Source organism: Malus domestica, chromosome 02 (genome assembly GCF_042453785.1).
Source record: "Malus domestica chromosome 02, GDT2T_hap1".
In the NCBI taxonomy this organism is placed as follows: domain Eukaryota; kingdom Viridiplantae; phylum Streptophyta; class Magnoliopsida; order Rosales; family Rosaceae; genus Malus; species Malus domestica.
In genome coordinates this window covers 439,889-465,775 of record NC_091662.1, presented here as the reverse complement: position 1 = coordinate 465,775, position 25,887 = coordinate 439,889, and the positions used below count along the sequence as shown (strand labels likewise).

The 25,887-nt window shown below is 38.4% G+C and overlaps 5 protein-coding genes across 9 annotated transcripts; 2 read left to right on the top strand and 3 right to left on the bottom strand.

The window, feature by feature from the left end:
* Nucleotides 1–2,975: 2,975 nt before the first annotated feature.
* On the bottom strand, nt 2,976–7,814 carry LOC103426554 (uncharacterized). The gene is made up of 14 exons (XM_070813627.1): nt 7,437–7,814; nt 7,286–7,348; nt 6,641–7,090; nt 6,427–6,498; nt 6,116–6,241; nt 5,805–6,005; nt 5,210–5,257; nt 4,928–5,083; nt 4,539–4,700; nt 4,267–4,360; nt 4,068–4,186; nt 3,922–3,966; nt 3,417–3,728; nt 2,976–3,304 (listed from the first exon to the last, which is right to left on the bottom strand). Exons 1-13 carry the CDS (start codon nt 7,752–7,754, stop codon nt 3,495–3,497), a joined length of 2,088 nt encoding a protein of 695 aa, XP_070669728.1. The 5' UTR covers nt 7,755–7,814; the 3' UTR covers nt 2,976–3,304; nt 3,417–3,494.
* A 562-nt stretch (nt 7,815–8,376) lies between these two features.
* On the bottom strand, nt 8,377–10,646 carry LOC103426553 (uncharacterized). 5 transcript variants are annotated; one of them, XM_008364640.4, is made up of 5 exons: nt 10,376–10,646; nt 9,979–10,035; nt 9,044–9,229; nt 8,866–8,905; nt 8,377–8,707 (listed from the first exon to the last, which is right to left on the bottom strand). In XM_008364640.4, exons 2-5 carry the CDS (start codon nt 9,979–9,981, stop codon nt 8,625–8,627), a joined length of 312 nt encoding a protein of 103 aa, XP_008362862.2. In that variant the 5' UTR covers nt 9,982–10,035; nt 10,376–10,646; the 3' UTR covers nt 8,377–8,624. The 5 variants fall into 5 exon arrangements, with proteins under 5 accessions (XP_008362862.2, XP_008362863.2, XP_008362864.2 ...); XM_008364641.4 differs by having other exon boundaries at nt 9,979–10,030; nt 10,376–10,624; XM_008364642.4 differs by having other exon boundaries at nt 10,343–10,618.
* Nucleotides 10,647–11,114: 468 nt separating this feature from the next.
* LOC103426552 (uncharacterized) lies at nt 11,115–13,577 on the top strand. The gene is made up of 6 exons (XM_008364639.4): nt 11,115–11,380; nt 11,474–11,598; nt 11,687–11,783; nt 11,899–12,008; nt 12,662–12,736; nt 13,283–13,577. Exons 1-6 carry the CDS (start codon nt 11,311–11,313, stop codon nt 13,331–13,333), a joined length of 528 nt encoding a protein of 175 aa, XP_008362861.1. The 5' UTR covers nt 11,115–11,310; the 3' UTR covers nt 13,334–13,577.
* A 1,964-nt stretch (nt 13,578–15,541) lies between these two features.
* On the top strand, nt 15,542–18,440 carry LOC114826985 (uncharacterized). Its single transcript, XM_029108228.2, has 6 exons — nt 15,542–15,679; nt 15,830–15,906; nt 16,071–16,210; nt 16,298–16,355; nt 16,510–18,033; nt 18,131–18,440. Exons 5-6 carry the CDS (start codon nt 16,537–16,539, stop codon nt 18,152–18,154), a joined length of 1,521 nt encoding a protein of 506 aa, XP_028964061.1. The 5' UTR covers nt 15,542–15,679; nt 15,830–15,906; nt 16,071–16,210; nt 16,298–16,355; nt 16,510–16,536; the 3' UTR covers nt 18,155–18,440.
* A 2,654-nt stretch (nt 18,441–21,094) lies between these two features.
* On the bottom strand, nt 21,095–24,435 carry LOC103456352 (putative leucine-rich repeat receptor-like serine/threonine-protein kinase At2g24130). Its single transcript, XM_008396059.4, has 2 exons — nt 21,742–24,435; nt 21,095–21,647 (listed from the first exon to the last, which is right to left on the bottom strand). Exons 1-2 carry the CDS (start codon nt 24,293–24,295, stop codon nt 21,244–21,246), a joined length of 2,958 nt encoding a protein of 985 aa, XP_008394281.3. The 5' UTR covers nt 24,296–24,435; the 3' UTR covers nt 21,095–21,243.
* Nucleotides 24,436–25,887: the final 1,452 nt, after the last annotated feature.

Sequence of the window (25,887 nt, the reverse complement as noted above, 5' to 3'; positions counted from 1 at the left end):
AATATATGGGTACAAATATAAAATGAAAAAAAAATTGGTACAAACTAAAAATAAAAATATATGATAAAAAATTTAGCCATAAATATAAATATACTAATTGTAACATTTTTAACATTAAAGGAATATATTTTATTATTCAAATAATTAATGATGTTATTAATACCCAAGAACTTTGATCAAAAATTGAAAATGAATATGATTTTAATTAATGGAGTAGCAAAAAGAATGACGTGAACCTAATTTCTCCCAAATTAATTATCCTTTTGTTTTTATTGATGAGATTGAATTACTTTTTCAATTTAGTGATCATTATTTGTTAATCTACATGCTTACACAACTAGTCATCAATGATTGATATTAATTCATGTGAGATTTTACAAAAATCAAGTTGGCCAAAGCACTGTAGTCATCCTATCTTCCTAAGTTAGATTATCCTTCCATAATTCAGATAGTTGAAGTGTAGAATGCAAATATATTATACAAGATTTATTTATCCAAAATAAAAATATTACATATAATAATGCATAGATTATGAAGTTAAACTAAATAATGCCATTTTGTGTTGCAGATTTATCCTCATTTTATTCATTTTTTTAACTACACCGATTTTTTTTCTGAACAAACAATATTATCTATACTAAAGAAAATGAGGGTGAGCTTAGCTTTACAATGGGGTAGCAATAATATGGTTCAAATTTGCCTTTAGCGAGAATCGAACCTAAGACTTCTCAATTATAAGTAAAAAAGAATAACACTAAACCGTAGTACTAAGTGATCTATACAAATTTTATTCATGAATTAAAGCAGACAAAAGACCAAATGATGGGTGCTCATGTGATGGAATTATAAATTTATAATAGCAAAGTATAAAATCACGGAGAATCATCAAAACCCATGATGCATATGCCAATGGCATGCTACTTTTTCCATGTCCTGGCTACTAGTGCAATTCCAACACATCTTTTTTTATGTCCTTGCCACTTTCTTCTAACTAGATACTATAGTTGGAAGATAAGATAATGAGACAGATGCTTAGCGCAAAAAAAATAGAAAGCTTAAAAAGATACTTTAAAAATAAAAATGTAGTACTTGAATCTAACATAAAACTTTATGCAAAATCGTACACAATCATGTTCTAAGATTCATACCGTCAAAGCCACTTATTGGAAAAAGAAAAATCTTCTAAATAGACAAACTTAATTGTCACTTTTGTGCTCCCATGTGGGTAGTAGCTTTTATTTTATTAGTTAGTTCAATAATTAATTAATATGAGACACAAAGGTTTATTATTTTGAGAATATAAATAATTAAAATTTATGTGTTTGTCGTGTTCATATTATAATTTGATATTATATTCACCGAAATGCTCTCGAGTCTGAGTACATGGTATTTGTATTTTCAGCTTGTATTAATTAATATATTCATATGTTTTCTTTCCAACATGTTCATGCCATGTATAATGGGGTCAAATTCTGACTGGCTAACTTGTTTTATTTTAGGGTTTAGACTGACTTGTTCTATCCGTTTATTTTTATTTAGTTTAGAATTCGTTTAAAAGTAATTTTAAAATGATTAAAAGTGTTTTTAGATAAAATATTTATGAGTTTCAAAAACACTTTAAATGTTTTTTTAAGGATTAGTTTAAAAAATAATTTTACTAAAAACGCTTTCAATCATTTTAAAAACACTTCCAAACAAACCATTAATTAACGATAGCAAATTATCTTTTAATCCGCAACCCTTAATTTCGACGGTCAACTGTAGTCTCTAATTTCCAGCGTCTTTGTAAATGGTCTTTGACCTCCCATTGCGGCAAGCTTGAGTCAACGCCCCCACCTCCAAAGATGGGGTCCATGTTTGGCCGCAAGCCTTTTGGCTCTGCCGCCGCCACGGCCGCACCAGCCACCACCACAACCGTACGTCACCATGCAAACAAGCAGCTTAAGGAGCTGTAGCTGTGTGTGTGTGTGTGTGTGTATATATACTAGCACGTACGTACTATACTTTGATGAACCGTACGTAGATTATGCGAAGCTAGGTATGTATTATATATATATGTGTGTGTGTGTGTGTGTGTAACGCTGTTTATATAGAATAAAGAGACCCCCGCCCGCATGCATGTATATACAAGTAACTAAGATGATTGGTGGAGATTGGTTGAGCTTGTCCAATGCTCTAATTAATCCACTAAGCAATTGTAGTATACTGCGCATGCACATGCTCTAATTAATCCACTTGAAAAATGAGGATCCGAGGTTCGCCAGAAACGAAACTGGACGTGAAAATTTGGCTGAATTCAGTGAATGTCGTTGAAGTTGGATTGAAGGGAGTCATTGCAAGCGCTGATGGAGGCGATCGGTGGTTCGTCAGAAACGGTTGGCCTCAGCGAGCGGCGCCTGGATCCTTTTTGCTCGTAGGGTCGAGAGGCTTCTGATACCAATTTGATAGGGCATGAATCGTACGTAAAAAGGAACTAACAGAAATACACAAATAAAAGTTACTTCGTTCATGCTATTGCCTTTCTCACATTACTGTACAAGTTTAATACGTGATCCCGAGCCTCTGCATTTAGTGGAACGAGCTCTCGTAAGGTTCCGTTAGGAATCCTTTTAGAAACAGTACAGTAGGTAAACGTAAAGATACAAATATGAAACATAAGAGCCAAATTTACATTTTATTTTATATTTTCGAAAGGAGAGAGGCAAATTTGAGATACCGTTTTTTTTCTCTCTTTTAACTGACGGGATCCATCTTTAAAAGATGTAAAATAATATGTAAATTTACATTTTCATTTACATCTCCCGGCCAAGATGGGTGTTTTACATCTCTCCCATTGAAGAGTTGTCCGCCCAACAAAATATGCAAAATGCCCCATTTCAAGGCATTTTGCATCTTCCACTGGAGATACTCTTAAAGTTCAGTTCATACTAAAAGTAAAAAAACAAGAAAACAAACTCCACAGTCCACACTAAAACTTTGCTGGGGGTGTGCAAACAATGTATAGCATGATAAACAACAAATAGTTAGCTTTCTGATCAAGTAATCTGATATAGTCAGATCTACAAAATCTTACAGGAATCTTCCCGAGTTCATGTTGCTTGATTGAAATGTGCCTCGTGGCTAGAGATCGAGCTATGTTAATGTCAAGTTAGCAATATATCCAAATTAAATCATATATAAACCAGTCTCTGATGGGATGCAAATGTCAAAACTGCGTTCTTCCAACAATCTTCATCCAAACCCATCAACTGGATTACTCTACTGCGGAGTTTGAATCATCGACGGAACAGGAAATCTTATCGAGCTGCATAAGCATAAGAACAGGAGCAAATCTTAAAACTGATCGTCGATAACGTACTAATTATTTCATTGAAGTTTGAGTTGGTGGATGTGAAACCAATTAGTTATTATCTAACCTCAGCCCTCCAATGTGGATGATTGAGCTTGTGTTGTTGGGCACTCCGAACCAACTTTAAGAAACATCAACCATGCTTCTAGTACTCCAAAAATCCAGCACTCCGAGCCTTGCCCAAAATTGACTCGATGCCTTCATTACACAAACCAAAATTCTTTGCCACTGCAAAACCAGCGTACATGCCATCCACAGCTGCACTCACAATCCCTCCAGCATAACCTGCTCCTTCACCAACAGGGTAGAGACCTTTCAACGATGTGCTCTCATAAGTATCATTGTCGCGGGGAATCTGGATGGGTGAACTAGTCCTAGTCTGGAAGCAATTTTACAACAATTGATAAGATACTGACATCAATAACATAAAGAACTTTGGTGGTTGTATAGATATATGATCAACCTATACCGAATTGAGATACAACCAGATTATTTGTTATGTAACACGATCAATATCCAGTTAATATAAAAAGAAACTAAAAGTTAAAACAAATATTAAATACTGGGATTACCTCCACTCCGTGAAGAAGGGCCTCCTTGGATATAAAACCTGGTAACTGAAAGCTCCAAAGTCCGAGACAAGTAATTGTGATCAGTAATTGTTTGTCATTAATCATAAATATAAAGGTAAGTTACAACAAGAGTAGAAAAGCAACACCTCTTTGTCAAACACAGAGAGTGAATGCTGCAACGTCTCTGTTATATGAATGGGGAAAATCTCATGGAGATTTGCTGCCTTCACTCCTAATCGATAACTTGATGGTGGCACAGAAGTCACTAGTGAAGAAACAATCAAAACCTTAGCTTGCTGAACATATGATTGCAAAACTAATCCAGAAATGGCATAACAATTCTACCTGACAACTTATTGTCCATAAAATCCGTAACTGTCTGCACTGGCACCACAAAATTCCCCCCGCCCATTCTAGCTGCTCTTTGCTCAAATTCCCTCTAAAATATTATAACATCATAAGCTGATTTTTGGATTTTTTTGGTCCGACAATGCTTTAGTATTTTATCTTAGAGAATCCTATTGCCGATCTTAAAGTTGTATTCAGTTGGTAGGTAAATAAAGAAATATGATACTGCAGAAAAAGGAACACTAGATATAATCAAAAGAAAAAGTTACCTGAAACTCAACCCCAGCAAGAGGTCCACAGAGATTCAAAACATCAAAATCTTTCGCTGAGACTGTTACAACAAGTGCAGCATTTGCCCACTTCGACGCACGTTTAGAAAATGACATGCCATTGATACAGATTTCAGATGGATTTGTACTAGTGAGAACAACCTGAAAAATACCATTTTAGCGATTCTAAGTCTAATATAGACAATCATTCTTCACTAGGTATTTAAAATTCAAACATGGTTCTGAAGTTTATATAATTCCCCACCCAGAAGAAGCCAATTGTTGGTTGATAATAAACATACGAAACTTTGCACCCTTGGTGCACTAAGAAGCTAATACTTTCAGTCAGGTGAAATAAAAATCAAGAAATTTGAAAACAGAATACGCACCTGACCACCAGGACACATACAAAAGGAATAGCAACTACGACTTGTTGCCCCTGAAGGTTCTTCCCCATCCTTTCCACTAACATATTTGGCAACCTTGTAATCTGCCACTGGCACTTTACCACGTCCTCTGCGAACCTCAGTTGCCAATCCAGAATACTACATTTTTGTAATAAGGAAAAAAATAAATAAATAAATAGGTATAAAGAGTGATAAAAGAATTTACTTAACCTAATAACAACACGTCCAATTTTTTTTTTTAAATGACGCTAAGAAGTAACTAACCTGTAAGCTGTTTACTACTTCTTGAGGATGCTCAATACGCAAGCCAACCTGTTAGCCAAGTTAAGTTTTTATCAAGCTACCAAAGAATTGATTCTAGCACTACAACTAATACCAAGGAATGTGGCTTCACAGTAATTCATGCCATTTTATTCACCCAAAAAGACGACATACATAATTTCGAAAACAAATATGGAAAGATGGATACATTCTTCTGGCAACAAGGAACGTAACTCCTCCAACTACACAATATTTAATAAAAAGGTCGTACCCAGTGCACAAGGCTCCCGCTTTACGCAGGGTCTGGGAGAGGTGATTGTCGGCTAGCCTTACCCCCATTTTATGGAGAGGCTGCTCCCAAGTCTCCAACTACACAATATTTAATGATATAAACTATTTCTGTGCACATGCTTATCTCCTGTGATCTTTACATACGGTAATAGTGCCAGAAATCTGGAAGGTAAAGTATTGGAAATGATGTGGGTAAGAAGGCTACAGTGGCCCGTTGATGCGGAGGATTTATGCCTCCATATATACGTACAGAGCTGGACAACAAAGTTCCATTGATCCATATGAAAGAGGAGGAAAAGTAACTCACAGCAAAATCTTTCGGGATCAAGTCTATGTTATGAGATAGAAGTGTTTGATAAAAATCGCGTGCAGAATGCCCAACAGCTAGAACAACAGCATCATATCCCCATTTCTGACTATTGTCAGCCGAATCAGAAACTCTGACACCTACAACTTGTGCGTTATCTACAAGGAGATCGTCTACCCTAGTCCCAAACTTTATGGTAACCTGAACATGCCAAAAAAAGAATTACTAAGAACATACAAAATGGAAGTGGTAAGCAACATAAATGTAATAATATGCATTTGATTTAGCTAGAAAATAGATGTGTGACTCACACCCAGCTGTTGCAGATGTTGCCGAAAATTGCGAAGTAATGGAACCAATCTATCTGTTCCCAGATGAGGCTTTCCGTCAACCAAGATTCCTTCGGGAGCCCCAAAATGAACTAACGTTTCCATAACCTGAAAAGTAAATAAATCTGAATCAACTCACATAAGGTCAGGTAATAGCTTAAATGATACTAATCACCTAGAAGAAAAGAAAAGAGATGCTACGTAGTCTATTATTTATGCCGTGACAGCTCAGTATTTCATTGTCCAAATTACACAAAGAGAAGACAAACAAAAGGATAGAGAATGGTTCTGACCGCCAAAACACTGCCACTGTTTCTTCCAATCCTTGTCACCAGCTTTCCATCACTCCAGGTACCTGCACCACCCTGCCATGAATAAGTCCTCGATAAATGGCTCAATGGTAAAACATAGACGTATATATACAGAGGGAGGTGTGTGTGTTTAAAACATAATGGCACATGCAGTTATCGAGCAGGAAAACAATGTGAATCAAGTTATAAGTATAACCTCCCCAAAGCAAAAATTGCTTTCTGTTTGTAACATCCGGCGGACAACCAGAGCGCCAATGTCGCGGCCCCTCTGTTCAACGGGCTGACCTCTTTCTAGTAACGTAACATCTGCACCAAATTCTGCAAGAACAAGGGCGGCAAACAGCCCTGATGGTCCACTACCCACCACCGCAATTTTTGGTTTTTTAGCTGTGGGATGCGTGTGTGATCCTTCAGACCCATTGCTCCTGTTATTGCCACTTCCTCTTGAAACTATACCTTGATGGACTTTCTTAAAGTCCTGTATTATATTGATCAAATCTCCAGATTTTCTAGCTTCAGGCATGTGTTCTACTAGCCCAACTTTCGGCTCCAACTCAGAAATGAAGTCCCAAGCACGAGGCTCGAGACTCAGAAGTTTGTCGACATCCATTTCCACAATGTATACGAATTTCGGTTCTTTCAGCCTCTACACAAAAATTAATCAGGGGGAACATAAACAAAAAAATCAGATTACTTGCTCGGCAACAAAATCGAAATGATCCCAACTCTTCCATAACCATTTGAAACAATTTCACAGATGGAACAGACGCGATGCGAATCGCCATTTTTCCAAGACTCTAACTTTCAACGATAAACCAAAATTCAAAACAACATAACATACCTTCCTTGCATCAAAAGATTTCCGAACCACCGTGAACGCCTCCGTCGGCAGCATCGAAGGAACCTGAAACGAAAAACAAGAGACGAAGATTAAAAAAATGTGAAAACTTGAACAAAAATGCTTGACATAAAGTGCCGCCGGATAAAATTACCGGAAATTCGAGTACTTTGGCAATCTGTTCGAGCAAGCCATCGGAGACGCCGAGAAAGTCCTTTCCCGGGTCCTTGTCGACGGAGACGCCGAGCTTGGACAGCCTCCAGATGCCCTCGTACTTGTTCTTGACGTCCCCTGCGATTTCCTTATGCTTCAGTTTCAGCTCCTTCTTCTCCGACGGGTACCTCCGCTTGCCGGCCCTCTTGGCGCCGAGGATTCGGAGTGTTTGGGGACGAGGATAAGGGAGTACGCGGGTAGGGATAGAGTTTGGAGGGTGGAAAGAGCAAAGCTTGGAGGTGGAGGGAAGGAGGGACATGGCTTTTCGACTCAGCTGTGGAGGCCGGAGTGTTTCGCGCTTCCTGACCAGTGAGCGAGCTTCTGGTTTGGGATAAGGAGGCAAATTTCCCGTGATGCGACATGCCGTTTGGGTCGCAAATCTTTGTCTCAGGGCCCAATGGGAAAAAGGGCCAAGCCCAAAAAAGTCGTTGATGAAAATTAACTCTTATTTATAGAATAATCTTTAACTTAATTTTGAATTAAATATAAGGATTTATAAATGTATGAAGACTAAATTTTTTTGGACCAATTTTCATGGACGGCAGGCAGATTAATTTTAGGAAATTTTAACGAAAAACTCTCGGCACTGTTTATTTTAACGAAAAACCAGATTTTTACACTAAAATGTCAATCATGGTATTATTTACTTTACCCTTTATTTTGCCCTTATCGTTTAAACTTAAAGTTTTCAAATCTTTTTCATTAGTTTTCCTTAAATTTTATTTATTTTTGTATATTCTATCTCCATCACATGTTGAATGTATTTATTCAATCTATGGTGTAAGTATCACATATGAAAGACGTAAAGACTTTTAACTATTTTTCATAAAGCAGTTAAATCTTTTATATTTAAATATTCAAATTAAAAATGCGAATAGAGATGGATAAATCAAGAAGTTTAATTAAAGTAGAAAAATGGAACACTGGACTAAATCCAATAACAAATCGAATTTTTGGACCTAGATCAAAGTACCCCTAAATATTATTGTCCTAAAGATCTGAGCACGAGTAGGAAACGATCGAAGCAGATGGACTTCGGCCTCCATTGATGTCGATAGCTAGACCTACACTCGAAATGTTGCAGGCTGGATTGCAGCTGGTTAGCTTTTCTGGAGGAAAACTTCCGGCTTCACCAACTGCCTGCATCTGCATCACGAGACGGATAGAAGTCGTCTGGCCGAACAATGTTGACCTCTTCAAACTCATTGTCATCTGGAGGAAATCGAAGAATTTTTTTTATCAGGCTGGCCCAAAGCAAGCGTAAGATAAATCCATATCAACTGCTAACAACCCCGCGAACAAAATAGAAATGCCAAATATAAGCTTAAACGTAAGGTGAGAACTGAAAAACAACAGGATAAGAGACTCGCCTTTTCTGAAAGCCAGTGCAACAACGGCGTCATTTTCAACCTGAACAGACATGAAAACATAATTGCAGATATCAAATAATTGTAGCTCAACGGATCAGTATCTATCTGATGAAATTAATTGTAGTAATCTCTATGTTCAAGTAAAAGGGAGAGAACTGCAATAATTTTTGTTTCATACCTTCTGATCCGCCAACGCCTTTGAATCCTCCAATACTTCCCCAGTACTGACTAAGATCAAGCGCTGGTCATTTACCGGTCGATCAATAAGATCATGTAATTTCTGCTTTATATCTAAACTTGTTTCAGTTGGTTCACACTGGATAAAGTAAGTTGTCTTACTACGCTTAACACGAATATACATGGCCTGAAACACAAACAAACAAATAGCGCATTTCTTAGTCTTGTATTCCATACAAATTTCTTAATATCAAACCTATGGAACAGCTAAAATGAACACCATATAAAGGCCACACACAATTTCAACAATCCCTTTTTTTCAAGTTCTAGATGCACTTTGATCAAAGAAATCACAATAGATAGGTTGAATCTCCGTGCACAAATATGACCAAAACGCAACTTAGCATCGAACCCATATCTCAAAGGCTTCAAGGTTTCAGATATACACACTTACAGTTTTGGCAGTCATAATCCGAATTGTGTCCTAAAACCTCAGATTATGTTCTCAATTTGGTCATTTATGAAACGGAAGCTTCAATATACACCCAAGGCAGTTTCAAGAAGTTCATATGTGCAACGAGCACCCGACAACATGACATGGCTTTACACAAGAAACTACTTAAAGGAGGACACACTATATCATGTTCCATAAGTCGCCTACTTTTGCTTCCTCCACTCGGAGGAGTCATGGTCACAGGTTCTTTTGCAAATTGTCATTGTTCCAACCTATATTGATATGATAATAACCAAATGAATTTCGACTAGATGATCAAAACGAACCCCTGAGTTTCCTTTAACCACGATCTCCTTACAATATAGCGATTATGTTTGCAGGATTTATTCATTCCTTCGTTAACTTAATGTTCTCATCCATATATGCCAACAATTACAATGTAATGATAAAAAGGAGACAGAGTGGATCATGTATGTACACACCATTCTTCAACTCCGAACCGAACACACGCAGGAATCAGTATTTCTCTCGTTACTAACCTGCCCAAAAAATCCAGTTAAATATATGATATGTCGATGTTAGCATCGGGAAAATTCTACCATGCTCCGGTGTACATGCTAGAAAATCCATATGCATCAATCACAAATTGAACAATTCAACAACAAAGGTAGCTACTTTATTTCATAATTCTTCAATTGCAATTGAATCCTACTTGTTTTCCAGAAAATTCGAAACTGGGCAGCATTTAATTTTACCCAACAGGCTACACAAACACCAAAGTTTTCCTTTTTATTTATCGAAAAATTAATCTGGGCATCTGCATTTACTATGAACATGAGATTTAACCTATGAATTGTTTGCAATTCAGATATAAGCCACCTGGGAGCGGTGAGTTGATTTGCCGGCCAAAATCTGCGCGCGGAAATCAACCTGAGCCTCTTTCTTCCGCCGTCCCTGCGCGCGAATCAGGTCCTGCTACAACGTCTGGCGACTGTTTTGTGTGTTTGGATGCTGGCTCAGACTTATCCGCCGTTCAGGGCGATTCTCGGGTTGAGAGCGGCTGAGTTATGAGGGAGTGGTAGCGGCAGGTGCTAGCTCACGGGCTGGAGAAAACAAAGTAAGAACGCTAATAAAAATCTTGAGTTTTAACAATAAGATAATAAGATAGGGGGTAAAGTGAATAGTAGTAGGTTTGATTTTTTAGTATAAAAATGTAGTTTTTCGTTAAAATAAATAATAACGTGAGTTTTTCGTTAAAATTCTTAACAAATATTCGTTGACGAAACCGGATCCCCTCCAAATCCAAAGAACAGAGCTCAAGGATCAAATGATCCGAACCATTGAAATTTGATCAAATTGTTACAATTATTATAACTTTTAGAATGATTCTTTATTTGTAACTGTTAGATCAAATTTCAATGGTCCGGATCATTTAATCCGGTGGCTCAGTTCCTTTGGTCCGGAGGGATCCGGTTCCTTTCTTGACCGCAAAACAAAATATATTCCGCGATTTGCCGCCGAACTTGTAACGAATTGGCGACTTGGCCCCTACAAACTTTATTTTAATCAATTTTCCCCTTAACTTTTATAACTTTTCAGTTTCTCCCGTGTCGTCATATTTAACTACATCTTATTCAAACACGCTGCGTGCGAGCGAAGAGTTAGCTCCAACAACCTTTGTAGCCTGTCCCTCCCTGCAAAGGCGGCGGCTTTACAAGCGCCTTGTTATCTCCGCTGCTCGTTAGGGCTTTCTTTCCTCAGTTTCCCGTAGACAATACCCCACCTGATCTCGTCTCGTCCTCGCCACCGCCGACATGGGCAACACATCCTCGATGCTCACGCAGTACGACATCGAAGAAGTCCAGGAGCACTGTAACAACACATGTAAACGTTTCTTAACTCTTTTATGTTTGTGAGCTGTTTGGTTTGATTTGATTCGTTTTGATTCGATTCGATTTGTGCGTCTCGTGTTTCAAGTTTCCCAGCAGGAGATAGTTTCTCTGTACCAGCGGTTCTGTCAGCTCGATCGCAGCGGCGGAGGTTTTATCTCCGCCGATGAGTTCTTGTCCGTTCCCGAATTCGCCGTCAATCCTCTCTCTCAGGTAATCTCTCTTTCTCTCTCTCTCCCTCTAAGATTGAAGCTTTCTTTTCACATTTTTTAATGTAAATTTATTAAAATTCATATTTCAGAGATTGCTGAAGATATTGGATGGATTGAACTTTAAGGAGTTCGTATTGTTCTTATCAGCATTCAGTTCTCGTGCAAGCTTGCAGCAAAAAATCGAGTGTAATAATTTCTTCATTAGTAATTTCGGTATTAGGAGTATATTGGCTGCTATGAGCTTGCTTGATTTGTTGTCTTATTTCTGAGTTGCAGTTTGGGGTGTATATCTGTTTTGCAGTTATTTTTAAGGTATATGATTCAGACGGTAATGGGAAAGTCGCATTCAGCGACATGTTGGATGTTTTGCGGGATTTGACGGGGCAGTTCATATCTGAGCAACAGAGGGAGGTTGGTTCTCTCACAATCCATGTTAAAGTTAGAACCTTTGAATGGAAAATTACTAACTTTTCACTATTCATGTTTACATTGAGTTCTTGGTAATTGCACGGGTGCTTAAGCACATTTCTCAAAAGTGCATTATGCAACATTATAAACCTTTCTTTGTAAACTCTGGAATGCTTTCCTTCGGGCTTTGGAATGAGGCTTGGGGCACTTTAGTTCATGTTCAAAAAATTATCTTTGTGAAGCGTCTCAAACAAGATTTTCCCATCACAGATATGTTTATCTCGACTATGTTCAGTAACCTGGTATAGAGCCATTCACCATCTGTTTTAAAGTTACCAATTAAAACATAATCTGGGTTTTAATCTAGGATTTCTCATTTCAAACGGACGTGACACTTGGTTTGTAGGCAAAAAAAGGGGGAAAATGCTTATAATCATAAATCGGAATGTGCTCTTTGTATTACCTTCATGAAAGTATGTTCTTTGAGACCTAGTTTTTCAAATGACCATGTATTGGTTTTCTTATTAAAAAAGAGGACTTTTGATTGAAAACTCGACTTCAGCTTTTCTTTGTACAAGATTAATGGAATTATCTGTTCTGGAACTGTGAGTATTTGTGTGTTCGATATTGTGCTTATTCGGTTTATTTTTCTACAGCAAGTATTGACGCATGTCCTAGAGGAATCAGGCTATACAAAGGATTCATTGTTAAGCATATCGGACTTTGTGAAGGTACCGCAACATAATGAGTTCTCTGTTGTAGTTGGTGCACATTATTATAGATATAAAACTGGTCTGGTTAGTATGATTTTGTTTGCCTTTTGGAAACAATATTTTACTATTTTCATGTAACCATAGCTTCATTTTCCTCATGGGGATGGATGCCCCCAGAATTTTTTCCCAAGTTCGTAAGTTATCTTCACTAAAAATCACACTTTTGTTGGGTCCAGCATACATGTGATAAAGGTTAGCGCTGTGATAGAATGGCTTGAAGGTTTAATATCTCAAGAAGTTGAGATGTTTTGTTTTCATTCTGGTTTGCTTTTCTTTGAACACGTTGTATTCTTCTTGATACTCCTATACTCTGGGACATACCGAAGAGTGTAAAGTAAATTAATTGTCCATTCGTTCCTGGTTCTTCTCTAATCAGAATAGTTAATACTTTTGCAAACATTACGTGCATTGAAATTCAGTTTAAGCAATAAAATTTGTAGAAAGCATAATATGAATGCCGAAAATAAGAAAATGATGTCAAACTTTGTTCCGCGTTGTGTACAGACTCTTGGCAACTCTGAATTGAAGATGGAGGTCGAGGTTCCTGTGGATTGAAATGACATTGATGGATCTCAGAGCTAGGTTTCTCGGGGCCAAAAGCAGAGGCACAACACGCTCTTTGTTTCCTTGTAAGTAGTGTCTAAGTGGAGTGGCATTGCTCATTTTGCCAACTGATTTGTTGAACAGTAGCACAATGTATTTCTTAGAAGTTATCTATTACATGGCTTTGAGCCTTCTGCTTGTTGAATAACGTAATTTATAGACAGCTTCGCTTCATATACGAATGTTATCAACTTCACCATTGGAGTATTTGGTTCTTGTGAGTGTCTGAGAATACCAGGGCTAATGATCGTATCTGTGTGTTATCTTTTTCCAGATGCATCTTGCATGGCACCGGTATTCAAATCCATCATCCATGTCCACCATTCATTATAACTAGCTAACCATGCTTATATTCTTCGTCTTCTTTCATCAATTTTCGTTGGCTTTTTATCTAAAATGGTCATTAAGATTGACATAACTTTACTTTGGTCCCTGACAATGACAATTGATAGAAGTTGGGCCATGAGTTTGACCACTTTAAATCACTTTGGTCCTTTCATGAAAATAATGTCAATATCCTCGTTAAATGTCAATTGAACGATGAGTGTCCAACTTTTAAGGGTATTGTTGTCAAACAAACCCTTCCACTTAACAAGGATATTGACAAAATTTTCACAGAATGACCAAAATAATTTCCAGCGGACAACCACTTCTATAGATTTTCATTGTCATGGATCAAAATGAGGAGTTATGCCAATCTCAAATACTATTTTGGCTAAAAAGCTATTTTCATTTGTGTTTGACATTAGTTCAAGTGTCCTTTCAGATGTTATTGTTCTTAAGAGTAAATTGTAGCTATGGTCTCATAACTTTAACTCAATTGAAGCAATGGTCCCTCAACTAAAAATCCATTATCATTGGTCCCTCAACTCATCAAAATGTGTAGCTATGGTCCATCAATTAAAAATTTATTAACATTGGTCTCTCAACTTTAATTCAACTGGAGAAATAGTCCTTTAACTTTAACCCAATTGTTGCAATGGTCCTTCTAACATAACTCGTTTTGACAAAAAATTTGACTTAGTTGACGAAAATGACCATAATTACACACTTTGATGAGTTGAAGGATCCTAATTATATAAATGGTTATTCCAACACAACTTATTTTGACAAAATTTTGACGAAATTGATGAAAATGACTATAGCTACACATTTTGATAAGTTGAGGGACCAATGGTAATGAATTTTTAGTTGAGGGACCATTGCTCCAATTTAATTAAAGCTGAGGGACTATTGCTACAATTTACTCTATTCTTAATTATTTCTGCTCGTGCATCCTTTTCTCTCTTTATGATCCCATCCTGCCATCTTTAATAAGGAGGTGATGTATCATGTGGATAACTAACAAATTCAAAATCACAAGCAAATAAATGGACCACCTGCTAGCTTTTTCTTATATCATTAATTTCCCTTTCAATGATTTTAAACCAAATGCAAACCGGAAAAGAGACTTACATGCACTCAGCGGAAATTTTCGCACAATTTCATGCTATGAAGTTATTTTATTATATTTTGAATGTCATTGTGATCGATTACATGTAAGTCATTTCTCTAAAAAACACTGAAGATTTATTAAATGTAATGTGTACTAAAATTCCGGGGTGTGTTCCAGGCTGGGTTTACTATCATCATGCCCATTGGATTCTTCATAAATCATGATTGCTAAAATAGTATATCAGTATGGTTGACCCATCCACAAGGATAAGGAATTAGCCAAAAGGGGAAAAAAGAAGAAATAGAGTTAACAAGCCAGCTTGGCTTGGATACTGCCACCTTGACGTCCCAATTTCCCCAACAGAATCATTTCCGGATCATTTTAACGAGGATCATGAGAATTCGTGAATCGTGTTCGTTCATCGTACATCGTGTGATCATTTTTTATCAAGTACTGTTTCTGTTTAATTTTAAATAAAAATATTTAATATGATTTCTGACTGCACGATGTACGATGAACATATATGATTATCTGATTCTTGAATCCTCACAAAGAGGATCCGACGAGGATCCGGATTCCCAATTCCCGTCCCGAGTTGCTATATAAATATTTCAGGTGGTCGGTGTGTCTGGCAATATCTAGGACCCTGCTGCCATCTTGTATAATTTATAGCCGTTGAACCAGTTACTAACGACTTTTGAAATATTGAAGGACCCTTCAATAACGGTAGCGGGAGAAAAGGAAGAGAAGCGGCCCCACTTCGTAATGATTAAGAAGAAATTAATTTGGATTAAGATTTAGATTACTAGTCTTTTGAGACAGTGATCGAAATTGGTGGGAAGCTCTAATCGCCGGGAGAGAAGGTAAGACGACATCGTTTCTGGTTTGATCTATTTGGTTGGTAGGAAAGGATATAGATTTTGTGTTTGCCGATGTTGTCGTACGATTCACCCTTCGTGGAAACAAAGGTAACGACAGTTTTGTTTAACCTTAATCAATGCTTTCTGTTTCAGAACACGTCCAAATGAATGCTTCAGCTGCTGATGCTCCTGCTTTATAAGGAAGGAAAATAACAAAGATTCGATTTTTGGTAGGTGTTTTTTTACGTTAGCCATTTTTTTGTGCTTGCATTCAATCCTAAACGCGTACATGCTTCTAGTCTGGACGAATGAAGAACCTAATTGAACTTGGGAAGATTCGAATTAATCACTCGCGGCGTTTTGTTGATGTTCCGCGTTTTCTCCTTGATTGCAGAGTAAAAGAAGGTGGATTTGTTTCTGCGCTTGTTCCTTAACGAAAAGCGCGGATAGGTTTCATGTCATTTCGTCAAACCATAGAGAATTCTTCGTTTCTGGCTTCATTTTAATTCGTTGTTCTGCAGAAACAGGTTTCTTGTAAGTTTTAATTTGATTTTATTTATTTATTTTCCTTTTTTGACGTTGTAAAAGAAGAAATTCTGACATGGTTGAATCTTTCCGCAGTGATTTTTCTCAACTGGGTTTTGTGAAGATCAAGTTTTCGCCTTTTGCGCAGCATCAGGTAATCCGTCTTTGCTTCTTGGTTCCTTTGTGTGTGTTGTTTCTGCGGTTTTCAAGTTCTTAGATTAGGAATATCAAGTGGAGTTTAAGTTTGTTACTGCATATGTGAATTTGAAGTAAACACTGATAATTTTGCATAGCTCTGTTCTTTCTAGAAGTCCGAATTTTGCCATATAACCGAGATGGCGGAGGGTGGTGTGCCTTGTGGAATGCCTGAAACTGATATGATAACGCTAACCGAAGCGCTTAGAGCACAACAACAACTACTGCAAAAGCTTTACTCTGATCTGGATAAGGAAAGAGAAGCATCATCTACTGCAGCTGATGAAGCTCTATCCATGATACTGCGTTTGCAAGGAGAAAAGTCCGCTATGAAGATGGAAGCAAATCAATACAAGAGATTGGCGGAGGAAAAGATCTGCCATGCCGAGGAAGCTCTTGCCATTTTCGAAGACCTCATTTATCAGAAAGAAATGGAAACTGCTTCGCTTGAGTTCCAACTTCAGGCTTATAGGTACAAGCTTTTAAGCATGGGCTGCAGCACGGAGCTAGGCGCTGGTGAAAATGTATATCCGGAGAATTTGTTGTTTCAAAGAAATGATTACGGAAGTGGGGAAGGGGGTGTTAGTGGGACGATTAGAAGAATCAACTCTCGAGGTGATTTTGGCAATGGGGAAACGGGTGTTAGCGAGGCTATTAGAAGAATCAACTCTCTACCTCCACTTGAGCTCAAGGAATTGCTCAAAAGCACTGTGGAAAGAGATAGAGATAAAGACAGAGATAAAGAAAGAGAACGAGAAAGAGACAGACCAATGATCCCCAAACCCGAACCTGCAACAAAAAAACAGGAGAAGAAGGTGGATCAGGAAGTCAATGTCCAGAGCGTAGATGTCGAGAAGAAATCACCAAATTATGCAGGTGGGAACATGAATATTATCTGGGAGCAGATTAAGAAGTTAGACGCACGAGTGAAGGAGATATCCGATTGTAAGGATTATGGCAAATCTGCACTCTGGAAGGGTCCTCCATCCAGGACTTGTTCATTGCCTCCAATTCCAAAGATAAGCATAAGCCCAAAAAATGAGCCAGCCAGTGAAGAAATGATTGCTAGTTTGGATCAACTTAAGCAGAGTGAGAATCTACCGGGAAGGGATGGCCCTTCATGCTCCTCAAGAGTCCATGATGTTTTCGAAGTCCCACAAAGTTATGAGAATCATAAAGCCGGTGAAGGAGAGAAGAAAGAACTTAATACATTGACTCTGGAAGTCGAGAACAGGCTTGGTAAGCCGCATCTGGTGATGGATGAGAAGAGTGAAGCATATGTTAGAGATGAAACAGATAGGGTAAAGAAAATGTTGCATATCAAGAAGCAGGAGAACAAAATACCTACACCAAGAGATGGGATAAGTAGTGTTGACTCGAATCTGAGAGAGAGAGGGGTGAGTGGTGGCGTTACTGAATCTCAGCAAGCAAAATTTCAACAGTTGTGGAGGAGGATAGAGCGTCTGGAGGGAGAGAGGAATAATATAAGGCAAGAAATTAGTCATGCGGGAGAACAGGAGTTGAAGCTGTTCCGGGAGATACATGAGCATCTTAATTTAATACAGTGTGACATGCGTAGTTGGAAGCCTAAGAAACCCTCTCCACAGGATGATGAGCCCTTGCACAATGTTATGGAGGTATGATTTTCTTGCATTTTCCTTTCGGCATGAACCTTGTTTCACCTTGATTGCAGAGATTGATGACTTGTTTCCATTTCTCTAATTCATTGAACAGGCAATGCTGCACTTTTGGCTTTGATCAAGCAATCCGGTGATGCTGATGAACTTGTTCCGTAAGGTTATCTTGACTCTCCAGTGGTTTGTGTGGATAGATTCTTAGATTTGACATAAGTACATATAACATACACAACGTAAAGTTTTCAATCTGTACATTAAGGTTAAGCTTGTCCCCCCACCACCCAAAAAAAGAAAAAAAACTGTCATCTTAGTAGGATTGTAAGCGGAATGCTTTCGTGTACATTTATAATTTTGAAATTGAGATGCCGGTTGTAAGTGATATACATACGGAAGGAGTACTTTCTAAACATACAGTGTTCTACATTTTCCGTCCATATAGAAAAGTATATGACATTTTAAAATTTTGAGCATAACTACATTAAACTTCTGTATTATCATAAACCTTATGACATTTCCCATCCACAGTGGAAGGATATGACCGAAAGGTATTTAAATCTACTATATTTGGAGAAATCTAATGCAGGAGGTGCTTTCTCATGAGGACCAAGAACTCAGGGAAAAAGGTTACTCCAGTCTGTTATCTTGTTCCTCCGTGAATCGTTAAGCATCTCAAAGAACGATTTGATTTAGAAGTTGAATTTCATGATTTTTGGGGTCCTTAAATTCGGTCTCTTGCTAATAATTGGGAGGGGCTTCCCTTAAATTATATCACGTGGCAAAGATTCGAAATAGCTCCTCGCAGCATGGCATATCATGTAAATTCTTTGCTAATATAGTAGTTACTAGTTAGTACTCCGTAACTTCCTATTGTTTGAAGCAGTATATACATTAGGGAAGATGGATTCTGGAGCAGAGTTTTCGAGTTTACGAGTAGTCAAAAGAAGAATAAGACGCATACTCTGGCATTATATTGATTCACAGTTTTGCTAATAAGTGCAGAATTTCACGTTCTTGTTTACTAGATTACGTATTGCATATTTAAGTCCAAAATGCATTTTTAAGTTCTAATGTGACAGTGTTATAGCGACTGCAGAGTTAAGTTATTGAAAGATAGACAGGAGTTTCACTTGCAGATAGTGAGGGTAGGTATCTTTGGATGTCACACGAAAACAGAGCGATACTTGAAGTAAGGTTTTGGCTATGGAAGTCATAATCTTGGAGCACCATACTGATGCCCTTCCTCTTTTAATTCTTTATTGCAAGTGGAACGAGCACTGTGTTTTATCATCCTTTGTCCCTACCCCCTAAAGCTTCTTTTGAATATATAGAGCTATTAACTAGTTAGCGAAAATCGACCAAAAGAGTAGCTAGCGAAAAGAAAGCGACTGAAGTTCTTGCTTTCCGCAACAGTATCTGTAATCAGGTGAAAAGTTAGTGCAGTTCTGATCGAAGGAAAACGATTGAAGTCCTTACCTGGTACATTTTATGTAGAAATTGTGCCGCAGAGTACGTGATACAATTGAATAGAGCACAAATGAAGTGCATATCGACTCAGACTCAGCAAAGTTTTATATATGAAATATTTTGAAGTGATGATGAGAGTATGATGTAGGCTCTCTCATGGACTGTTACCTAAACTTTTCTCGATTGGGACGGGGAAGATCATCGAAGGAAAACGCAGAGTGGTCAATTCTCGAACAAGATGATGCTCGATGCAACGCTGTTAATCTTGAGTTTTCAATTAATAACTGATCAGTTCATAGTTTTATCAGTAACATTTCGAGGGACAAAATGCAGCAACGAAAACGCTACTGATAAATATAATTAATCATTCGGCCCTGTTTGGTTGATTTAATAACTTTTGTTCGGCAAGAAGTTGCCGATTGTAATATTACCATGCGGGCTGTGGTCAGTGGCGGAGCTAGAATTTTAGGCTAGAAGAAGCCCAAAAGTCTCAATTTGAAACTCTTATAATCTTACAAAAATTACTTTGCCGTGTGATGAGCAACCGACCACTATAGTTTGAGTCTGCTTTAATGTCATCCTCATCATCCTCTTCTTTAAACCTAAACCCCAAGCCTCTCTGATTCTCTTACTTGCTCGAACTCTATAAGAGCCACTAACCTCAAATCAAACTCGACGAAAGAAATTAAACTAAAAACGTCAGATTAGAACCATGAGCTTAAGAAAAAACCTTGAACATCATAAGAATAACACTAAACTTTTATGCGTGAAAAAATGTCAGGTGAGCTTGAAACCATAGTCCCTTCATGGCTCCATCTCTAAATGTGGTTCCCAAGTAACGGGGTAAACATAAATGAAATTCCGTGTTTAAATAGTAAAACTCTTGTGTTAAGTGGGCAAATTGCATACGAAGGGTAGGGAGAAAGAGAAGGATATGCCTTTTTGGACTGTGGATATCAAAATCTGTCTGCGTTGGTTGCCACAAGAAGAAGATTATATTTTGAAAAAAAAGAAAAAAAGAATTATGATCCATGATACGCAATCATAATTATTGATTTGATGAACTAAACTCCATTAAAGTGATAAGCAACAAAGGCTGTCTTTGGTTGGTTCTCACTTCAGAGATTAGCCATCAATAAAAAGGTAGCTAGGATGCTCATCATTAATCTGTTCACTAGTGAAAAGAAGCTTTGCTTTAGCGGATTGTTACTTTTTGCTGACTCTCATGACATCGCTTAGAGCGAAAGTCATATCGACAATATATTTAGAACGAAACAAAACTGTAAAAATATATATATTGATATGTTGATGATACATTGCTGACATATGAATTCCACTCCACTCTAACAAGAATTGTATTGACAACTATAGCTGGAGCGCTTCAGTTGAAGGGATTCCGCCTAAACCCTAACTCTCATGACACCACTTGGAGCGGGATTCATATCGACAACATATTCAGAACAAAATAAAAATATAAAAATATATCAACTATACATATGTCATTCATATAGCCGTTGATACGTTGTTAATACATTGCAAATATATGAATTCCACTCTACTCTAACGAGAATAATATCAAGAAATATAGCTGGAGCGTTTCAGTTAAAAGGGATTCCCCCTAAGAAGAGCTTGTTTCATAATAAGGAAGTGATTTCTGCACACATCTTTTTGCCGTTTGCTGCCTGCGTTTTACCAAAAAAATTTAAACAAATGACTTCAATAATCACATATGATGAAAGATCAAAACTAGGGTGCTTCAACTTTAAGATCAATTTCTTCAATCAGAAACGATGAAGGATTGGAGATGTAATCCTTCAACCGACCGATTTCGTGAGCTACGTCCTGCATATTAGGTCTCAATGAAGGAGTGTACCGAGTGCACATCAGACCAAGCTCAATCAGTTCCAAAACAACATCCCTCCAGACTTTGTTGTACTGTTTAGGCATCGAATCAGCAGCGCACCTATCGAGCGCTTGTTGAACTATTGGATCGAGCCTGTGCAGGTACTGCCTTTTCACCCATTCATGAAGAGTTGAACCTTCGTGAGCAAGGACATCCGTTGGTCGCCTTCCTGTAACGATTTCTAGCAAAAGGACCCCGAAGCTGAACACGTCTCCCTCAGTAGAAATGGTTTTTCCCAATGCATACTCTGCATTTCATCAAGTAAATGAAGGAAATTAGTACGTATTAAAAAAAGTGTGCGGAAATCACTTTCAAATTTGTACATATTAGAAAATACGTACCAGGAGCAATGTAGCCAATGGATCCGCATAAAAAGCCATCTGCTGAACTGAAGGATGCTGAATCATTCGTTGGAACATTCCCATCATCGCCCTTCACCAATCTCGCAATTCCAAAATCAGTTACCAACGCCGTCATGTCCTCATCTAGTAGAATGTTGCTCGGTTTGAGATCACAGTGTACAACTCTAACAGGAGAATGGTGATGTAAATAGGACATGGCTTCAGCTACGTCACTGCAGATGCTTACCAACTGAATCAAATTCAACCGAACGCTCAGTCCATGGTTTGAGTATAGATGCCTCTCGAGGCTCCCATTTGACATCAATGGCAGAACAAGAGCCTTAAAGTCCGGCCTACTACACGCCGTGATGATTCTGATCAAATTTCTGTGCCTAGTCCTCTTCAGAACTCTGCATTCCCTTTTGAAGCTTCCTAAGATCTCTTCATCCGTTTTCAAATCCAATACCTTCACAGCAATTACTGAGTTGTCTTGGAGGACACCCTTATAGACATGCCCAAACCGGCCTGAACCAATCAGGCTCGAAGGGCTGAAACCGCCAGTGGCTTCAATGAGCTGGTCGTAAGAGATTCTCGGGTACTTGTGTTCTTTCTTCCCTTCTTCTTCATCATCCCCCAATTCCTCTTGATCGAAAACTGCCTGGTGCCTTTGGAATTTCGACCTGTGCATGAGGGGGTACCCGAATACACAAAATATGGGGGTGATAAGTAATGACAAGATAATTGACAGAATAGCCAAATGATGAGTACGCTTCTTCCGGCAGTGTGACATGCCCTTTATTGATCCACAGAGACCAGGATTTCCGAGGAAAGAGTCTATAGTCAGCGAAGAAAAGGCCCCATTGCTTGATACATTCCCAGAGAAGTTGTTGAAAGAGAAGTTGAGTTTCTTCAGAGTTAATGATTCCTGCAGAGATTCTGGTATTTCTCCATTTAGTTGGTTCGAGGATACATCAAGACTTTGAAGATAAGGCAACTTTCCTATTGAATCCGGTAGAGAGCCTTCTAAGGAATTCGCAGAAAGGTTGAGGTACTCAAGGGCAATGCAGCTCCCAAGTTGTGATGGGATTGTGCCGGAAAGATTGTTGGAAGATAGGTCAACTGCTAGCACCATGTCCATTTTGCTCAACTCCATCGGTAACAATCCATGCAAGTGATTGCTAGACAGGTTCAAGTACAACTTCAAGCTCCTCAGCCCTGCAACTTCACTCGGAATCACTCCAGAAATTTGGTTGTGAGAAAGGTCTAGAATCTCTAAATTGATGCACTTCCCTAGGCTCGGTGGTATAGTCCCCGAGAGTTGGTTTTCATAAAGCAGGAGCCTTCTTAACTGGAAAAGATTTGCAAAACTATCTGGAATGGAACCGGAAAGCTTATTTTTCGATAAATCTAGAAGGCCTAGATGGGGAATGTCACCAAAGGCGGATGGAATCTCACCGGAGAGTGAATTGTTTGACAAAAACACCCTCTCTAGCATTGTCATTCGGCACAGTTTGGGCGGGATGGTTCCATTTAGAAGGTTACTAGACAAATTCAACAGGGTGAGGTTGACAAGATTTGAAATGTGAGGAGGAATTGAACCATAAATGCGATTAGCATCTAAGTGGAGCTGTACAAGATTGGTAGAAAGATTACCAATAATAGGAGGTAAATCTCCTCCAAGATTATTTCCAGCTAATTCAAGCTCTTGAAAGTTAGAGGCATTAACCAAAGAGGAGAAAAAAGGTTCAAGGTTAGTGTTACCGTCATGGCTCATAAAGCGATTGTAGGACAAGTAGAGGTACTGCAGTTTAGGCAGTTTTTGTATAATCTCCGATGGCAACTCCCCACTCAGCATGTTAGACTCCAAATCGATCCATTTAAGTTTTGAGGAGTTCGACATGGCTGCAGGAACCTGTCCAACTAGACGGTTGGACCACAACAGAAGAAACCTCAGTTGTTTAAGCTCACATCCATCTTTCAAAGGAATTTCGCCGCTTAAAGAATTGTTAGAGAGGTCTATGTACTGCAGAGAGGACGAAGAATGATTGCAGAAAAGCGGCATTGGGATTCCACCAGTGAGCCGGTTGCTTCCCAAATCAAGATATACTATTTTGCGAAGAAAACCAAGTTCAGCAGCAATTCTTCCTTCGAGAAGATTAGAAGATAAGCTGAGTTGTTCAAGTAGGGAAAGAGAGCCCAACTCGGGTGGGATGCGACCTTCAAAAAAGTTGCTTGACAAATCAAGAATGTGCAAGGAAGAAAGATTAGCGAGAGACGGGGAAATGGTGCCTCCGAGTGCCTTTCCACTAAGATCAAGCTCCACGACGCGGTCTCTAGCTTTGTTACACTTGATGCCTGACCAATTACAAACATGAACACCCCAAGAATTCCAGTCCTCCAAAGTGCGGTGGGGGTCTGAAACAATCCCTTCCCTGAAAGAAAGCAAGGATGCCTTGTCCCTCATTGTTTGAGCATTTTCTTGGGATAAAACCGCATCCAACAAAATGATCAAACAGAGAAGATTGAACACGGAAAATCTTTGAAAACATATCATGATCACGTCAATCTTCTTCGAGCTAAAAGTTTCGAAGAAATTGGAGAAAACAAAGTGATCAGAAAGTACAGAGAGAGTAAATCAAGAGAAGCATGCACAAGCTGCATGAACTTAAGAACAAGATAATGTAAAAGCTTGGACACTTCCAATGCCAATAAGTAAGCAATTTGCAAATGCCAGGAAATTTTGAACTAACTGCCGTTGAAGGCGTGGACGTACGTTTGGCGCTGGCGATCTTTGACTTTCGATCCCACCAATCGCGTTCATACAAATGCCGAGCGTGTAACATGACAAGTAAGCAACGTTAAAGCCGCGCTTAGAGCAGTAATGCAGTCCATGTCAGCAGCAGGAGGCCTAACCATATTATTTTATGCTTAATTTGGTCAGGTAATTGTCTACTAATTATATATTATGTTGTTGGATTAGTGGATTGTGTGCTGTGGCGGGAAAGATAATATTGGTTAATGAGCACGCTCAAGGGAAGCTGATGTGTTAAGTACGTGTTTGGGTGATGCATTTATACAGCATATTTAACACGCAGGCAGCAGGATGCCACCAACACAAATAAACAACTCAAAAGTTTCTACAAATATGCAACCAGCGTGGTAACTAGACTAAACAGACAAGAAGCCGTACACAAACTACCTGTTTAAGCATATTTTTCACTTGGTTCGACGACATCAAAGGGTATATGATATTAATACATACATAGAAACACATAACTTTAGTACAACAACAACAAGCCTTTTCTCACTAAGTGGGGTCGACTGTATGAATCCTAGAACGCCATCGCATTCAATTTTGTGACAGATCTTCTGTTAGCTCCAAGAATTCCATGTTTTTTCTTAAAGTCTCTTTCTAAGTCTTTCTAGTTTTTCCTCTACCCGTTTTGCCTTGACCTCTGTCTCATAATCGCATTTTCTAACCGGAGCATCTGTAAGTCTTCGATTTACATGTCCAAACAACCTTAACCAATTTTGACTAAAACGCCACTTAACAGCCAATAAAAACATGTTTTAACTAGTGTCTTTTTGGTGATTTTTTTTAATTTTTTGTTGAAAATTTATAAAAAAGTTATGTTGATATATATCTCTCTCTCTTCTTGTGTCAAAATATATACAAAGATATGTGCTTATAAATTCAGCCACACCTTAATATCGAACTCAATGTATATATTATCCTCGCATTCATGTGAGCTGAATCATGTACTTCAAACCAAGCGAAGACGAGTGTCGCTAGACCTACTGATTTTATGAGTGATCAAAGACATTCTTTGAAGCATTTGTAGTATGAGGTTTTAGACAAAGCTTGTAACTCAAGTACCCCGAGTTCCAAACTTTACCTGATCGGAAAGTAGCAACGACCATCAAATCTGTCTCGGTGGTTGGCACACAAGCAAGTTGGTTAATGGAGTTCGGTCTGGTTTTAGACAAAGCCAGATTTGATTAAGACGTTAATTACTCGACTAATCTTTGTACAGATGGTTAAGTAGAGTAATCATTAAATCGTGGGAAACTTCGTTCGAACTAATGCTTCTCAAACATGTCCTCATATTATGTTTGTTGACTTCAAGTCTGGGCCCAGTCCGCATG

Excerpts from the sequence above, each read along its gene's own strand:
- LOC114826985 (XM_029108228.2), top strand. The coding sequence starts at position 16,537 with ATGGCGGAGGGTGGTGTGCCTTGTGGAATGCCTGAAACTGATATGATA. Across the intron at positions 18,034-18,130 it reads CCTTGCACAATGTTATGGAG|GCAATGCTGCACTTTTGGCT; the intron begins GTATGATTTTCT and ends TTCATTGAACAG.
- LOC103426552 (XM_008364639.4), top strand. The coding sequence starts at position 11,311 with ATGGGCAACACATCCTCGATGCTCACGCAGTACGACATCGAAGAAGTC. Across the intron at positions 11,381-11,473 it reads GGAGCACTGTAACAACACAT|TTTCCCAGCAGGAGATAGTT; the intron begins GTAAACGTTTCT and ends TCGTGTTTCAAG. Across the intron at positions 11,599-11,686 it reads CCGTCAATCCTCTCTCTCAG|AGATTGCTGAAGATATTGGA; the intron begins GTAATCTCTCTT and ends TTCATATTTCAG.
- LOC103426554 (XM_070813627.1), bottom strand. The coding sequence starts at position 7,754 with ATGTCCCTCCTTCCCTCCACCTCCAAGCTTTGCTCTTTCCACCCTCCA. Across the intron at positions 6,499-6,640 it reads GCAATTTTTGCTTTGGGGAG|GGTGGTGCAGGTACCTGGAG; the intron begins GTTATACTTATA and ends TATTCATGGCAG. Across the intron at positions 5,258-5,804 it reads TGATCCCGAAAGATTTTGCT|GTTGGCTTGCGTATTGAGCA; the intron begins GTGAGTTACTTT and ends CTTGGCTAACAG.
- LOC103456352 (XM_008396059.4), bottom strand. The coding sequence starts at position 24,295 with ATGATATGTTTTCAAAGATTTTCCGTGTTCAATCTTCTCTGTTTGATC. Across the intron at positions 21,648-21,741 it reads CATTGGCTACATTGCTCCTG|AGTATGCATTGGGAAAAACC; the intron begins GTACGTATTTTC and ends GATGAAATGCAG.
- LOC103426553 (XM_008364640.4), bottom strand. Across the intron at positions 8,906-9,043 it reads AGGCGTTGGCGGATCAGAAG|GTTGAAAATGACGCCGTTGT; the intron begins GTATGAAACAAA and ends ATGTCTGTTCAG. Across the intron at positions 8,708-8,865 it reads TGCACTGGCTTTCAGAAAAG|ATGACAATGAGTTTGAAGAG; the intron begins GCGAGTCTCTTA and ends GATTTCCTCCAG.